Source organism: Erigeron canadensis, chromosome 9 (assembly GCF_010389155.1).
Source record: "Erigeron canadensis isolate Cc75 chromosome 9, C_canadensis_v1, whole genome shotgun sequence".
Lineage (NCBI taxonomy): Eukaryota > Viridiplantae > Streptophyta > Magnoliopsida > Asterales > Asteraceae > Erigeron > Erigeron canadensis.
The window spans coordinates 9,775,068-9,791,798 of record NC_057769.1 but is presented as its reverse complement, the minus strand read 5'-3'; the positions used below and the strand labels follow the sequence as shown (position 1 = coordinate 9,791,798).

The 16,731-nt window shown below is 33.7% G+C and overlaps 2 protein-coding genes and 1 long non-coding RNA gene across 14 annotated transcripts; 1 reads left to right on the top strand and 2 right to left on the bottom strand.

The window, feature by feature from the left end:
• Nucleotides 1-357: 357 nt before the first annotated feature.
• LOC122582955 (serine/threonine-protein kinase Aurora-3-like) lies at nucleotides 358-3,758 on the bottom strand. 2 transcript variants are annotated; one of them, XM_043755389.1, is made up of 7 exons: nucleotides 3,623-3,758; nucleotides 3,275-3,517; nucleotides 2,001-2,096; nucleotides 1,611-1,825; nucleotides 1,104-1,176; nucleotides 893-1,003; nucleotides 358-657 (listed from the first exon to the last, which is right to left on the bottom strand). In XM_043755389.1, exons 1-6 carry the CDS (start codon nucleotides 3,746-3,748, stop codon nucleotides 902-904), a joined length of 855 nt encoding a protein of 284 aa, XP_043611324.1. In that variant the 5' UTR covers nucleotides 3,749-3,758; the 3' UTR covers nucleotides 358-657; nucleotides 893-901. The 2 variants fall into 2 exon arrangements, with proteins under 2 accessions (XP_043611324.1, XP_043611325.1); XM_043755390.1 differs by lacking the exon at nucleotides 358-657 and adding an exon at nucleotides 703-753.
• Nucleotides 3,759-7,956: 4,198 nt separating this feature from the next.
• On the bottom strand, nucleotides 7,957-9,823 carry LOC122581646 (protein RETICULATA-RELATED 3, chloroplastic-like). Its single transcript, XM_043753892.1, has 2 exons — nucleotides 9,616-9,823; nucleotides 7,957-9,227 (listed from the first exon to the last, which is right to left on the bottom strand). Exon 2 carries the CDS (start codon nucleotides 9,161-9,163, stop codon nucleotides 8,087-8,089), a length of 1,077 nt encoding a protein of 358 aa, XP_043609827.1. The 5' UTR covers nucleotides 9,164-9,227; nucleotides 9,616-9,823; the 3' UTR covers nucleotides 7,957-8,086.
• Nucleotides 9,824-10,538: 715 nt separating this feature from the next.
• Nucleotides 10,539-15,554, top strand: LOC122582038. Of its 11 annotated transcripts, none has more exons than XR_006321078.1 (11): nucleotides 10,539-10,628; nucleotides 10,806-10,873; nucleotides 10,943-11,035; nucleotides 11,296-11,400; nucleotides 11,873-12,306; nucleotides 12,568-12,653; nucleotides 13,865-13,930; nucleotides 14,514-14,596; nucleotides 14,818-14,885; nucleotides 14,958-15,012; nucleotides 15,133-15,554. It is a non-coding gene; the product is annotated as an uncharacterized LOC122582038 (long non-coding RNA). The 11 variants fall into 11 exon arrangements; XR_006321083.1 differs by lacking the exon at nucleotides 10,539-10,628 and adding an exon at nucleotides 13,406-13,538 and having other exon boundaries at nucleotides 10,668-10,873; XR_006321076.1 differs by lacking the exon at nucleotides 10,539-10,628 and adding an exon at nucleotides 11,541-11,671 and having other exon boundaries at nucleotides 10,668-10,873.
• The last annotated feature ends 1,177 nt before the right edge of the window (nucleotides 15,555-16,731 follow it).

Here is a 16,731-nt window from a genome sequence, read left to right as displayed (position 1 = left end):
CAAACATCCATATCCTATTTATATTCAATATTCATTCACTTAACTCCATCCACTCCATCCAGATCCATCAATGGCAGATCAGATCGGGTGGATGCCCACTAGATTTGATTACCGTCGTCATGCCTAATGACATGTTTGGAAAGACCAACTCTACACAAGTTACAACATCAATTCATAAAAATTGTAGAAGATAACAATGGAACAAGTCAAATAGGTCAATGTTTGGCCATAGTGTATTTTGTTAAACGTCTTCTACCTCCTAAAAGATTTCGCTAACAAACTTAGATATACGTTGCAATTATATAGCTAATTATATTTAACAGGTTAATTATTATCGATGTTATTGACAATGGGCAAGATAGGGTGATTGATATTTAGGTTGTATCTTTGCAAAACATATTAAAAGGTTAACTGGATCAAGTGACATGAAAATTAGGTTGTAGTAACCCAGACAAGGGTCAACTGACACAAACATCATAACTAATACTTACAACATTTGCTAATTTCTGTGAATGTGCATGTATCAGGAAGTATACATTTCTGGCTTACTTATAGCATAAAATTCATCCTTTTTCTCCATGCAGCTGGACCACAGGCAGTAAAAAGATTACTGTTCATGAAGTTCCGGTCTTGCTTCTTTAAGATGTGTGAATAAACCTAAATCCATTCTGGTTCATTAATTTTGTTTTCTTCATCTTGTAAATTGTACTTAGGACATGATAAATGTTGACTTGCAAACTATTGAGTAAAAACCTGCTTTTTTATTAACAAAATAAGTAATTGCTACCCAATTAAAAAGCTGGGGAAAGTTATACAAGGCAATATAACCACCCCTCATACACTTAAAATAACTACCCAAATTAACTACATTTGAGGTAGAGTTAGCTTGTACCACGAAATTCTATTTAGGGCATGTACCACTCGGATCAGCATTTTTGATGATCCAAGGATGCTCCAAGATCTTCTCAAGGGAAAGCCTTTTTGCAGAGTCCTTCACTAAAAGCTGCATTTTTTACTTCCATAATTATAACGAAGGGAATGAATACTCACGCATGAACTGCCTAGACATACAACCAGAAAAGTCTTAGATGGATATAACTTACTTGGATAATGAGATTTTGAGCTTCAGTGGAAACACGTGGGGTAGAGGGAAAAGTGAGATCAACCTTCATGATCCTATGCAGATAACAAGTTTTCCATCAATAAACTAATATTACAAAAGGTGGCAATTTTGATCCATTGGCCTATCAATGAATCGATGAGGCTTGTATAGTTGTATATTATCTTTTTTGAAAAACAGGGTTTATATCATCTAATGCGTCTGAAGAATTTAGTCAAGAGATTCAACCACGAGAATCAAGTAACTCTCCCGGAGTAAACGTTTTATTGCATACAACCACCTAAGTGGAACTATTTATAAATAACCTTTGCAAATGGAAGAAGAGAAACTTTCACATGTCTATTCAGCCAAACCTGACCAATATTAGAAATGGACTTGTTTTGACCTGCACAGCTACCAAACCCGCCTGCCTGTCCATCTTGCCACGTCTAGTTATTACATATAATAACACAAAAAGTACAGTAGAAGGCTAGTTGCATAGGTTTCTTACCTTCTTAAAGTATCTGCCTGGCTGTCTGTTTCAAAAGGAGGGACACCATACAGAAACTCATAGCAAAGAACACCTAAAGTCCAATTATCGACGGCATAATCATGAGCTTTATTTTCCACCATCTCTGGTGCCAGATAGTCCAATGTTCCACACATTGTATGTCTCTTGTTTTTTGACTGAACAGACCACCCAAAGTCTGCTATCTTCAACCGACCCTAAAATCAAATATATAGTCTCTCTTATATGGTGATGTCAAGTAATGGTTTTTCCAATATCATTCAAATTTCTTTTCATACAAGAAGTTGCCTAGAATATTACGGTGTCTTTAGACTCAACAACACTAAGAACTATAAAGAAAGCAATGCCAATATGGCGGGCATCTTAACATACCTCGTGATCAAGCAACAAGTTCTCCGGCTTGATATCCCGATGTATCACATGTTTCTCGTGACAGTATGCTAATGCCTGCGTAAGGCTAGCAATGTACTGCACATAAGTACATAACCATAAATAAGCATATTTATAAGAAATGAATATAGAGCAGAGAAATAAAGATCATCACATTAACTGATCTGGGGAATTTCTATTAACACTTTCTTTCCTTCAGCACAGTCACTTAGTTAATACAGTTTATAAACCCAGATTTTGGAATGATTAAAAGGTACAGAAAAAAAATATACAGTTAATAAACCCAAATTTTGGAATGATTAAAAGGTACAGAAACCCCAGTCAACAAGTACCAATGTGAAGCTTATAGTCATAGATCATTTGCAAGTAAAAACAGCAGACAGTGTTTGGAACTTGCAAAGAAATTGCGCAAGTCAGTGAGTAAGGCCCCCTGCTAAACTCAGTAAATTTCCATAAAACTATTCCTATACAGAACTACAGAAGAAAGATGGGGGTGCAGCAATGCAACATACACACAGGGTTACATTTATATAGGTTTGTGCAGGACCCCCAACAGTGAGCCAAGTGTTGCAGATTGGATTATCGTTTAGGGCTTGAATCAGCAGGGAATTACATGTTTGTATCTCATAATCAATCAACTGTATTCGCAGATGTACAAACAGGCCAATATGGTATGCATACTTTGGGGTTATGGTCTATGGTTCTATTTTCATAGATGGGTTTATAAAGAGATAAGATAGCGAATTCATTGTCATATGAACCATTGCATATTTTCAGAACTGATTTTGTGCACAGATTGGGCACAGGGAATGGTCTAGGGACTACTTCAGTTTATTTTGACCTTCGGCCTTAGTTAGCGGTTTCAGACAAATGAAGAGGCACTTGTATACAGTTTACCTAAATGCTACTATGTATAGAGTGATGCGGTAAAAGATCTTTACATAGCGTTATTGAAGGTCCTGTAGTTCTTATGATGATGCTACGGTAGCTTTGACTAGATATATTTTACTAACCAAACCAATATCCGGTATCTAAATTTGCTTTTCTGTTGTCATTTATCTTCATAGCTTCTTTGCTTTTTTGTTTAATGATCGACATATTGTTACACAATATCTACACTTTTGTCCTAAACAATCTCCTCAAAAACGCAGCCCCAAACACCCTCTAAAAAGTCCTAAATTGAACGACTAACCATCAGAACCTTATCACGGCCGTAAAAATCATACAACAAATGTATTTATACAGGAAATACTTACAGTGGCAGCTTGTTTCTCGGGGAAATGACGGCGTCTACGAAGCTCTTTATAAAGCTCACCGCCATGAGCATACTCCAAAATCAAATAAATCTTTTCATTATCATGAAACCATCCGTAAAGCCGGAGAACATTCGGGTGTCGAAGACTAGTCTGGATAGCCATCTCTCTCTTGAGCTGATGGTGCATTTTGTATTTTTCAACTTGCTCTTTAAATATCACTTTCAACGCCACTATATATTTGCTCTATTTATATAATAACAAAAATTCAAATCAAAATTAAAACCCTAACTTTAATAAAAATAAATTGAAATATAGATATAGATATAGGTATAGATATAGATATGGTACCTTGGATTCACGAGCAAGATAGACACGGCCGAATTTGCCTTTGCCGAGTGGGTGTCCAATATCGAAATCATTAATTGACCAGTTATGTTTAACTGATGAAGATGATGATGTTGAGGATGAGTCCATTTTCTGTACAGTGTACAGAAATTAGGGATTTGAAATTGAAATTGATTTTGATTTTGAAATTGGGGGGAATTATATGGATTTTATTATTTGAAATTGCATACAGGTCCCTATACTTTATTTTTCTAACTTCCGTTGTATTCATGAGATGGTGAGCGTAACATTCGTTTTGTAACCAATACATTTTTACAATACGTTAGCCAATAAGTGGCAAGGGTGTAGTATCATTTTTTTGCAAATTGACTAGTTTTTGTTCAATGAGAGAGTGTCACGTGGACTTGAAAAATGTTGCCACTTTTTGCCAAAAAGTAACCAAATTTAATGATGTAGTGGCTTTTTTTCTAACATTCAGTCGATATGCGACATTAGGGAAATCTCACCGTATAATGGTGAAGCCTTGCATGTACCTTAGAGAAAAAACTCCAAGACTTGTCATCCCTAAGGATCAAACCCAAAACCATTGAGAAAACCTGAGATGCCTCTTACCAGTTGGACTATGTAGTGGCTTAAATCAGCAAATTGGCATCTATCTACCATAATAGATAAATAATAATATGTATGTAATATATATATATATATATATATATCCCACACCATCCAACCGACGACCCTCCACCATTCTCTTTTTCTACCTTGTTCTTTTCTTTTTAAAAGCAAATCTATATCTTATCTATCTACCTATATATATATATATATATATATATAAAGAGAGATAGAGAGAGAGAGTAATACTATGATAAAAACACTCTTAAAATATGAACGGATATATAGGTATATGTATATATATCACAATCGGTTTTGACATCTAAATCACCCCCTACCTTCGGATTTGAACATCGTGGGTGTAAAGTCGAAAACCCATATGGCTTGCCGGAAAAACTCATCGGAAAAGATGGTGAATACAACGGTGGGTCTCATCATCTCTTTATCTCTCTCTCTTCCAAAAAAGATGTTGCAATCTCACCTAGAAAAACAAGTCAAATGAGTCGTCGGAAAAATGGTGAAGAACAAATGTGGTATGTATATATATATGTATGTGTCGGTGTATATATATATATATATAAATTAATGTTTGTTTTTGTTTGATTACCTCAAAATAATCACACCCAACGTTCACTTGCAACGGCCAAAGTGGTCGATTCAACTTGCCGATGGAACTTGCCAAAAGTAACTGATGCACATGCTATAGGCTTGCCAAAAAACCGATGCTAGCCGATCCATCTTGCCGATTACACCCTTGCCCCTAAGAAAGTTATTAAGCGTGCTTTAGTTGCTATATCATTTTTTACAAAATTTTTCTTATTTGTACACATCTTTTAACATATTTAAATTTTACTCTCAACCATACAAACATGTTTACATATTTTTACATGTCCTTACATCTAAATATCTATATACAAACAAAAAAAAAAGTATTGAAGAGCCTAAAATAACGTCCTTTAACTTTGGACATACACAAAAAAATTAACTTTGAACAAGCTTTGATGGCAATGAACAACAAAAGACATCTGTCTTTATCTCTACTATCTTTATGCTCTATGCCTCTATCTTTATATTTATCTTTATCTCTATCTCTATTACATTATAGAAAATAACTTATATATTGTTAACATCGTATACTCATATGATGTTCCTTTCACAAACTCTAAATTTAAGAAGGGGTGTTTAATATGTGTGTAAATTAGTGTGAATGCAACACCATGATGTTAACATTATATATCATTTCCCTACATTATAAAGCATTTGTTCTCTCCAAAATACCCCTATCTTTTTTCCATTAATTTAAACATCTTTAATTAAGATGCCTACAATACTCTTAATGAAATTATTTACAACATGCATCCTTTAATCTTGAAAAAAACTATAACATTCTTTTTTGCATCAATCATTTCACATAAATACCGATGCCGTTACCTACGTTGCCGCCACCACCACCACTCGTTGCCTCTATTGTCATACTACCGTATCGCACAAACATTTGTCTAACAAACATGTAAAGATACAACATTGGAGATAGCCTTAACATTACCCAAGCAAAAATGATAAGATTATATAATTTCAATAACTATATTTAATAATTATTGATGGAATCAGTTCTTTTTAATCTTTCATTTAGGGAAAATGAAAAGATGGAGAAAAATTTAGGTTAAATGATCTCTTTACTCGTATAATATAACAAGATATCATATATGTACATATGATGGGTTATGTTATTGGGTTCATAGTTTAGTGGCACAAGAAATCCTTCAATGAAGGTTTGTTCATGAGAGACTTCATGTTCGAGATTGAAGAAGGCAAAAGTTTTAATTCTATTAATCGTCGTATTTTCGGGTAGATTAATAGAGAATTTTTCCTCCTAAAAGATATTGGGTGAAAGAACTCTCTAGCGTGGACTCGGTTAAAACAACATATTCTATATCACTCGTTGTGATATTCGATCTGCACCTGTCAAAAATAACATATGATGGGTTCTGCACGCAAGAGAATTTTCAAGAGGGCAGTTATCATACACCTAATTTTATGTCGAACCAAATTTATGAATGTTATGTCTAAATTTGATTCACACCTTTAAAAAATCAGTGATAATCGAATATTACACACGTAGTATATAACCCCCCAAAATCTTCTAAGTTCTAACTTCTAGAAGTTTATTGCTTAAACCAAATATGAAGTAGGTATATGTCTTTATATTTTGTCCCGACACTAAGGGGGAGGGAGTGGTCGCGGGGAAGGGGGGCCGCGTGGGCACACTGCCGCCGGCGGTTACCCGCAGGAGAGAGAGGAAGAAAACCGGGGAAGAACCCCGATGGGGGAAAGAAGGAGAGAGGGAAGAGAGAAAGAAAGTTGTGATTGGTTGAGTGAGGACCCCACAATGGTCAAATCTTTTTTTTTTCTAAGTCGATGGATGAAGCGGCTTTTGAAGGTATATTGCGAAGAAGAAGATGCAAATTCAAATCTGTTTTAATTTTTTAATATTTTTACTTATTTGTTAATTGCATTTGAGTCCCTGCAGTTTATATTTAAGATTGTTTTTATTTATTACTAATTGCATTTCAGTCCCTGTAGTCAAAGTATTTGTGTTTTACTCTTTTTTTTAAATTGCATTTATATATAGACATGTTAAATTTTATATAGTTTTCAAAAATTTATAGTATTAAAAATAAATGAATAAGAAATGATGAGATGGAGGTTGAGGAAAGATGAAAAAAAGTGATGTTAGTGATTTAGGAAAGACGAGGGAAGAATAAAGAAAAATGAGGTGTCAAAATTTTATTAGTTAGTGTCGGGGGAAGAGAGGTGACCACTCCCTCCCCTAATAGTTTTATTCATAACTTGGAAGAGCATAAGTTATATTTTGTCCCGACACTAATAGTTTGATACGCATATTTTTGTCCCGTTGCAAACAAAATGAAGTACAAGAATTTAAAACCGACATTTGTCTTCTTTCTTTAGGTTTATATACATATGATCTGTAAAAGCTTTAAATTGGGCACACAGAGTATAGACACGCTGGATATTCATCCACATATTTTTCACTTTCGTGATTTATAAAAGATAATAATCAATCCATTATCATTATCGATTTAACATTCCTTCACTGACCGATTCCATTGTAAACATATATCACATCTATCGTATCTAAATTAATCTTTAATAAAATCGAAACCTTTTGCAACCATACTCAAGGAACTAATTCCCTTTAAGCAACAATTTTTGTTGCCGTATACAATTTTCCCACTATCACAACAAAGGAATTTTGCAACTTCAAAATATCCATCCATACGGTCAATAAGAAGTATTTAGATTTTAGACACATGCAGCATATCGCTTTTGACCTCTTATTTCAATAAGGAGTTCCTCATTATTCAATAATCGATATCAAGATAATTAAGCTCCTTCCAACGATGACACCATCAGTGCTCGATAATTATGTCTTTTCATCGTCACATTAACACTTCTAAACTGAAGTAACCATGCCAATAGTACCCCATCACTTCTTTATCCATTTTATTTAATTATTATTATGCGATCATTCCTTAAATGAAGAAAAAAAACAGATGGCTCAAAGCTTAATTGGACCTGCAAAATTTGTCTATGCATAACAATGACGTTGCTTGAGGCGTGCTCGTCGCTCACCGAGGAAAGTTAGGGAGCAATATTAGGTATCAAAAAATGGTCATAAAAATCATACAAACAAAGCACAATGTGTATACATAAAACTTATTTTAATTGCACAAAAATTCATATCCATACCACTACCCTAATATTACATAACCATATCATTAAGCCACTAATCTTTTTGTTGATTTTATTGGGTAGTAAACAAGCATCAAACAACACTCACTTTGAAGGAATTTCATTACCCAATAACTTCTTCTCCTCATCTGAACTTTCTTCATCAACAACAGTACTACCTTCACCACTAGCACTTTGCGATCCAGTCAACCTTGCCAACAGAACAAATGTCATTCCTCCTAAAACATTGTTCACCGTTCTCAACCCGACCACAGAGCTCTTGAACGCTAATGGTGGAAGCGTTTTGGCCAACACAAACTCAATCCCATTCAAACTTTGGTACCTAAGATTTGCACTTAAACCCATATGAACCGCCCACGTGAGAGCATTCAAAACAGTTGGTGGAGCCTTGTTTGGTGGTTCAAAACTCGGATCCATTTTCTTTCTCATTTTAATCAACCCATTTGATAACGCTGTTCCTACTAAACCAGCTGCAAACCCCACGGCCGCAAATTGTGTACCTTTGAACACAAATGTACCTAACCGGTTAACCAAACTATATGCACCAGGCTCAAACATGTGGCTTGTTGGTGAATTGGCAAAAATAAAAGGTAAGGTTGCCGTTGCTGATCCAGACGCCATAGTTGGTGCTAATAGATACATAAGAGTAAAATTCAAGATTGAACCTACAACTAGCGTAGAAAACACAAAATCAAGCTCATTTAGACCAAAATTCGGACGGCTTGCCATGTCACCAAACACATTCGCACTCACACCCACGACTTCCTCCATCAAAACCTTGAAAGGGAATTGAGGATCAGCCGCCACCCTTGATCTCCAACCACTAAGAAACGCCCCAATCGGTCCGAAACTATCAAAAGACGACGACTCATCTGATTTTCCATCGCCACTCCAATCACCACCACCACCATCGCCTCCCCTGCCACCACTTCCATGACCAACACTACCACCACCACCACCAACACAAGGGGTTGGAACCGGTTGTCGGTTAGACAATAAACTAACCTTAACTGGCTTTGATCCAAAAGAGGAACAGGTTAAATCGACGAGTTTTTTGTCACTAAGGTTTGGTAACCGAAAACTAGGAATATGTCTAGCAGGATTCAAATGATGATTACTCTCAGTAACATGGCTGTAATTTAACTGAGCTATAGAACCCATATTATTTATTTTATTATTATTATTATTATATTTGTATTCAGCTTCAACTTTAAGCGAAAATAACCTGAAAAAAAGAACATCCAATACAAAACTTATATACACATCAAAAATCAGACATATATAATATGTATATAGATCTAAGTAAGTCAATAATATATATATTTCAAGGTAAGCATAATAAATATATATATAGAAACTAAAATGTAAAAGGATCTAATGAATCATACAATAAAGTGTACATATTTGAGCAGAAATAAAAAATAAAAATAAAAAATGTGACGGTGTGTTTGATTTTTGATTTTTTATTAGTATAAGTTAGTAAGTCAGTTTGATCCTGATTGTTATATAAAAGTTGGTTTGCTGAATATATTAATTAATTTATTTATATATGATCACTATATAGGAAAAAAATAATGTGTAAAAGCAAAAAGAATAAAAGAGAAGAGTGATACCTTTTTTTCTTAAAGAGATGGATGAATGATGATGATTTGGAAACGGCCGGCGGTATGATCGATGTATTGCCGGCCGGTGGGATGTGGGTTTATGAATAAATAATAAAGTTAATGAAAGAGAACAATAAAAACCCTGAGCGAGAGAGAGAGAGAGAAATGAATCGGGACAGTGGGGTTGGTGAGAAGGGTGGCGGATGGATCTGGTTCTGGTTCGGAGTTTTATTAAAAAAGTTAAGTCGGGGGGAAGATTTGAATATTGTCAATGTCACTGACTACACGCGTCTATGGACTACATGGGTGTATTTGGCGACTAACTTTGGGCTGTTTGATTCACATAATGTTTTGAGAAAGAATGGAATCTTTCAAAAAATTAGAATTTGAAAGAATGGAATTTGACGGAATGTTTTTGATTTTTTGAAAATTCAAGTGATGGAAGGAATGAAATTCCTTCCTCTATCCCCAAGGAATGGAGATTCCATCAAATGATGAAATGTTTACATTCCTATGGAATGAGATCCCTCTTCTTTGTGCAACCAAACGCACCAAAGAATGGAATTCAATTCCAATTCCATCAAATTCCATCAGATTCTGTGAACCAAACGCGACCTTAGCGTTTATCATTTTCGTAAGCTTTTTAGTTATGGTTTTTATATACAAGGAACCTTCATAAAGATTAATCAAAAAAAATTAATAAGCTTTATTGTTATGTAAATAAGTTGCTACGAAGATCTATATATATCTAAAAGTTCTATCAAGCAAGTGAAAAAATTGACGTATTATTGACGATTTATTGATTGGTACTTAATAGATGTAATTAGGTTCCTTTAGAATATTTAATGTGTAAATATCCTCTTAATGATTTTAATTAAATTGTTCTTATTATACAGCAATATGTATGTTCAATTATGTATCGTAATAAATTTGAGCTTATGTAGTTCATTAATTCTCTGCATTGGATAATATCATTTTAGTTTTTTTGGATTGTGACCTTTTGACTCCATGATTCAATAAAGGTTTTATTCCGTTAAAGAAGTTGTCAATAATGACTTTAATTTATTTGAATGCCATGAGGCTGAGTTTTAACTTTAGTTTAACTTATTAGGCTTCCTAGATTCTATCTCATCAATTTCAAATTTTTATTTTTGATCCTCATCCCTGTCTAATGAAATTCTTTCTTTTTCTTTTTGCAGGTACCCTACAACAGGAGATAATGATTGTCTCATGGAAGCAATAGTTTTCAACAATACTTCAATTAGAGGTAATTTGATTATTATTGGTGATCTTCTCCCTTTTTTTAAATTATCTTTCTTGATCTGTTTTCCAAAAGTTTGATTGCATTGTAGATTTTTGATGAAAAATTTAACAAAGGAATTAGATTTTATTATTGACTAACATGGATGACGATGATGATGATTCAAAGGTACCTTTTATTAATAATTTTGGTTTTAAATTTCTTCTTCTTTTTAGTTGGTTTTTAGTTATGGATGTTAACTTTCTGGAATATTTTCCCTTGATTTTATACTTGAGTCATGTTATATAGTTTAGAATTCCCATCACAAGCAATAGGAGTAGTTATTGATTTTTAAGTTAATTAAGATGCAACTTATTGATTCTTAACAATCAAATTAGATTCAAGAGAGAAATGGAGGTAGGATTAATCGGGTGCTTTTGCTATAGCAGAATACGTGGTCGGGTTCATAGGATGCCAAGGTGGAATTGTGAAGTGTAGATATGTCATGCGAGTAATACAAAAAGTCCTTAATGAATTGGATGGTTTTGTTGCAGGTAGTTACGTTTCCTAAGACGTTAAATTTTTTCCCCTTCCCTTCAAACCGATTGATTTTCACTTCTGCGATATTTTTTAGGCTACTGATTTTACAGTGGTTTCAGATTTATTAAAGTCGTTTATTTGGCTACATATTTAGGTATCCATTAAGAAGATATCTTTATAAATGTAATGATTGAAATTAAAAAGCCGGTGGATCAAAACCAAAGGCAATGTTAGATACTATAAGGATATGGTGTTCTATGGATGGCCATTTTGAAAACCTACTAGGTAAAGGAAATATGACAAGTTGAATAGATTTTGGTTCAATTAAATTCTAAACAAAATTGATACCACATGCACAATCTGGTTAAGTATCCTTATATGCCACGTGATAATTGACTTATTTTTACATTAGGTAGTTGTTTGAAGCTACTTTGAGTCACTTATTGTCTGATTTTTGTTATTTTTCTTTGCATATGATCGGATCAGAGACAGATATTATCATGGAAAGGAAACCCCTAAACTTGGATAGCAATACTCATGCTGATTCAGCTGAAGATACATTATACTAGATACTGTCAAAGAATAATTGTGCTCCTGAATGGGTCAAGCTTAACAAAGGAATCAGACGCTTAACCTTAAATAAAGCAGTGGGTAGCAAAAAGAATGGTGATATGTCCACATGGCACGAATATCTAACTTCTTTGAAAGTTCAGCTAGGTAGCATCAATGATAAGGTCAGTGGTGACCCTTAATTATTTGATTGTCATTAATAAAGGCGGCAAAGTGGGTGGATTGGGGAATGTCAGTATAGAACAACAAAGAGTGGTAGACGACAAAGCCGCAAAAAGAATGGTTATATGTCCACATGGCACGAATATCTAACTTCTTTGAAAGTTCAGCTATGTAGCATCAATGATAAGGTCAGTGGTGACCCTTAATTATTTGATTGTCATTAATAAAGGTGGCAAAGTGGGTGGGTTAGGGAATGTGAGTACAGAACAACAAAGAGCGGTAGACGACAAAACCACAGTTTATCGGCAAAGTTATGTTATATGATATTAATTAGAAATTCTGCCTATTATTAAATTCATTCTCGAAAGAAGGATGTATCCTTGCTATAAGGGGCCAAATATTAAGATTTTTTTGTTTGTCTTCATTATGTACTGATGACGGATACACAGATGTTTGGATTGGGAAGCCTTCGGTGGTTGTTGATGGTGTCACCGACTCACTAAGTCCTAAAAAAATATCGACTAAGTGACATGAAGTAAGTCAGTTTTTCTTTTCAATTCATGTTTTTGCTGTCAATTAAACATGATAAATGATTATTCTTCTGCCTCAACATATATATGTTTGATTATTGTGGCTTAACAATGTGAAATTAGTTGCATTTTCGAAAATAGCTTCTTATTTTCGTCATTCATAACTTTACCGAACTATAATTGGTAGAGGTGTCAAAAATGGATTTGCAGAAATGTATGAGAGCACTTTTGATACTTGAAAGCATAAAGAAATGGAGAAAACTATATGTGGTTTATTTGTTTCATTGATAATGAATTGTGTTGTAAATACATATATTTTATTTATAATAAAGTTTCTTTTCATTGGTGAATGGCTTTGGGTAAAACTCTCCAGTGACAAATAAGGTTTATAACTTTATATATCAACATCAACCAATAATAATTACCCAACCTCATCGATCTCCCTATTACAATTCATTGGTTCATCATCAATAAAATATTAATTACACACCATTGATCTCCCTATAATCCGTCTCATAAGTAATGCATTTGGTATTCATTGAACGGTTAAGAATACAATTCATCTCTTTCCTATAACCACTCTTTTTAAATATATCTCCTTCAATTCCATCAGTTTTACGGTATGTTTTTCTCAATTTTGTAATTATATAACATATGCATTTGCAGATCTAATATCTTTGTTGTACGTTAAATTAGATATATATGATTATATATCCAGTATTTGCGTGTGTATGTAATATACTTGATTTAGCTGCAGATTCACTCCGGCCAGCAACCATTCTTCCGGCGAGCAACCATAACAAAATTGATGGCCGGAGTGAATCTGCAGATTGGCGGTGTGACTATTCTTTGTAATGGGCAATCTGATTACATTAGTGATGACAAAGAAGGTATTTGGTATTAGGTGTGATTTAAGTATGATTGAAGTCTTTGAGCTTTTTTAATTATTTCTAAATTCTTTGCATCATATGTTGGACATCTACTATAAAGCATAATTTAAACTCATTTATGTAAAACTTGCTCAATGTTTTGGGTTATATTTTGTTGATAGTCGGCCAAATGGACACAACTAAAAATTTACATAAAAAACGGTTAAATGCTTAAAATTCGATGCGTAGTATAGTCAATTTATTAATCTTATAAACAAGTTCATATATGATTGGACCCATATATTAGTAATAGTCTCTTAGTAATCATTATTTCTACTTTAATGCAGTTAAATCAGTTAGCATATATGGTTCCCTTGACGCTGCAGTGGACAATGTGATACACTCTTTGCAAGGTAACCACTAACTTACTTATATAGCAAACTTCTCATACAATTAGACTTTAGATTGTTAGTTCTTTGGTTCCGTAAAGGAGTGCATGATGTTTTATTACTATCAAAGGTATAATTAATGGTCATCACTTACGGTAACATTTATCTTTGATATTTGCACAGTTTTAGGATATTTATCGTAGTCCCAAAGGTTTCTTACTTTATTTTAAAATTTAGGATATTAAATTGTTGTACTTCCCTTTTTTTTGAGCTTATATTTTGATCAGTGTTCAGCATGATTGTTGGGAGAACTAAATGAACCAAACTACGAGTTTCCCACTTTTCAATAGACTAAACCCGAGACTATATTGTTGAAACGCTGGTAAAATACATGGAATCGCCTATTTGGGGTGGAAAATAATGGTAACGACTAAAAGTATTTTGATGAGTGGGCTGAATACAGGGATCAAGCAGGGAAAAAACCTGCAGTAGAAAATAAACATGACCCACAATATATATCAGGTTTATAGAGTTGATATATAGATATAGAGTTGACCATTATAGAGTACGTTTATGCATAATGCCATTGCAGCATGTGCTATTGTAGTGTCACAAGAGAGTATATCGATTAATACAAGAGGTTACTAAGACTGGTGCTTGATTAATCTGGATGGAAGACATATCCATGAGGTATACTCTCTTTCATCCTTTGATACTTCTAACTAAAGTCCATGTAACACTACAACAACACATGTTGTAGAGTTGATATATAGATATAGAGTTGACCATTATACATGCTGTTTTGGAGCTATTGAGAAGAGGCATGTCGGAACTCAATTTTTGTTCTGTAATATGCATGCAATATGTCTTTGGCCTTTTATCTTCTAAATATGTTGACCATCTTTTTTCAGGTATAAAGATTCTAAACATCGAGTCTTATGATTAAGATGAATGACTTGGTCACTTGAGATATTTACAGGTGCGAAATGTGGCACTAGGTTAGTTGGGATTAAGTGGAATGTGTATATGCTAATGTAATGGTTATTTGTAGATGGCTGCCACTACATACGATACATTTCTCCTTGCTTCAGAAAGATATAGAATTGGTTAGTGACTCATTACTCTTTAGCTTTCTTTATATGTATGTCATATGGTGGACTATTAAAACTAACTTGGATCATAGACATGCAATATATATATATATATTTTTATTTTTGAATTTACAGGTAGAGCACAAGTTTCTTTAGTTTGAAATTCATTCTTGAAGGCATAATAGTCAAATAAATGTACCAATAGGAAAACAAATATGTGATCGGTATTTACATGCATGGGAACAGTTTTTTGACTATTTGGGAGAAGCATTTGGTTGAAACAGCAGAATACCATTTGACGTATGAATGTCTTTTTTTGCTGTTTAAGTCGTGTGCACCTTTATCTCAAATGGTTGAAAAAGGTCATATATCTTGAAATGAGCCGAAGAGCATACACAATCGAGTCGGTAGAATTGGCGTTGTATGCATGCTTTTTTTTCTTGTTTTCTTCTTTTAATATATATAGTTAATCAATGAAGACTTTTTTGAATACAAGTTGGTTATTTCGTATGTAGTATAACTCCGGTTTCTTTTTGGGCAACCTACATTCAAAGTCATTAGCTTGCTTTTGGGTGATGTAATTACAAAAGAAGACATGGAGTAACGACCTCTACTCCTATGAGCGAAAAATACTTAGTATGATTGTAGCCTTATAGTATTGTACAATGCTATAAGGCTACAATATGTTTTGTCATAACTGTTGTCTCTACTTATGCTTTCAAATATACCACATATAACCTTTGTCTTTCGAGCTCATTCCAAAACATCAAACACATTGATTTACCCGGCCGTACATCGTACGGGTCTTCACTCTAGTTATTAGAATTTCTCTTTGACCCTTTCGAACTACAAAAAGGATGATTTGCCGTGTCCTAATAACTAATGCAATGGAAGTACATTAATTTTAATTTTTAAATGAAAAGGGTACGCCCTATTATTCTAACGGGATCGGCTTTGTCTTATATTTTGATCATTTTCTATTTAGATGCAACCACATAAAGTTTTACTACTTGCTTTTTTGTCCCATCTCACATTATTGGTACATTGCCTTTCTTCTAATTACCAAAAATCTTAATTGGTTCATACATACGACATAATATAATAGAAGAACATATATCAAAACCAACACATACCATTAAGACATCTCTAATTAACATTATCATATTCTATATGGTTCGAGTTCACTTTTCATATTTGTAGAGTGAATTATTAACACTACAAGAAATATGGGATTTGACCACGACATTTTTAGCCGTGACATTTTTTTCGTGGCCAAAGCTCACTAAACAACAAAAAAAAAATTATGACTTTGACTAAAAAAAAGTCAAATTTTCTTTGGCCACAACTTTGTCGTGGCTAATGTCGTCCCCAAATATTTATATTCACATTAATACATTCATATATACATATACATTTTCACATTAATACATTCATATATACATATACATACATACATACATTTATATTTATCGATGAACAATATTCAGCCCCATCAAATAATCCACAAACATATTAGGCTTCATAGGCCTAATGAGATAACAAATGAGGTTTAAGGCCCAATAGGCCCTTCGAGTAAATAACGAGTTCACACGACCCATTCGGCCCACTTATGGATGCATCATAACTCATTCTAAGACATGATGTTTTTGTGCAAACATACCGTGGGTTAGACAAACTTAGATCTTTCTATTACGACTGTATTTAATTTGTCAGCCATAAACTTTAGTGATTTTA

Coding starts and splice junctions, on each gene's coding strand:
- LOC122582955 (XM_043755389.1), bottom strand. CDS start 3,748: ATGGACTCATCCTCAACATCATCATCTTCATCAGTTAAACATAACTGG. Junction 3,518..3,622: donor ATCTTGCTCGTGAATCCAAG/GTACCATATCTA, acceptor TTATATAAATAG/AGCAAATATATAGTGGCGTT. Junction 1,826..2,000: donor ACTTGTTGCTTGATCACGAG/GTATGTTAAGAT, acceptor ATTTGATTTTAG/GGTCGGTTGAAGATAGCAGA.
- LOC122581646 (XM_043753892.1), bottom strand. CDS start 9,163: ATGGGTTCTATAGCTCAGTTAAATTACAGCCATGTTACTGAGAGTAAT.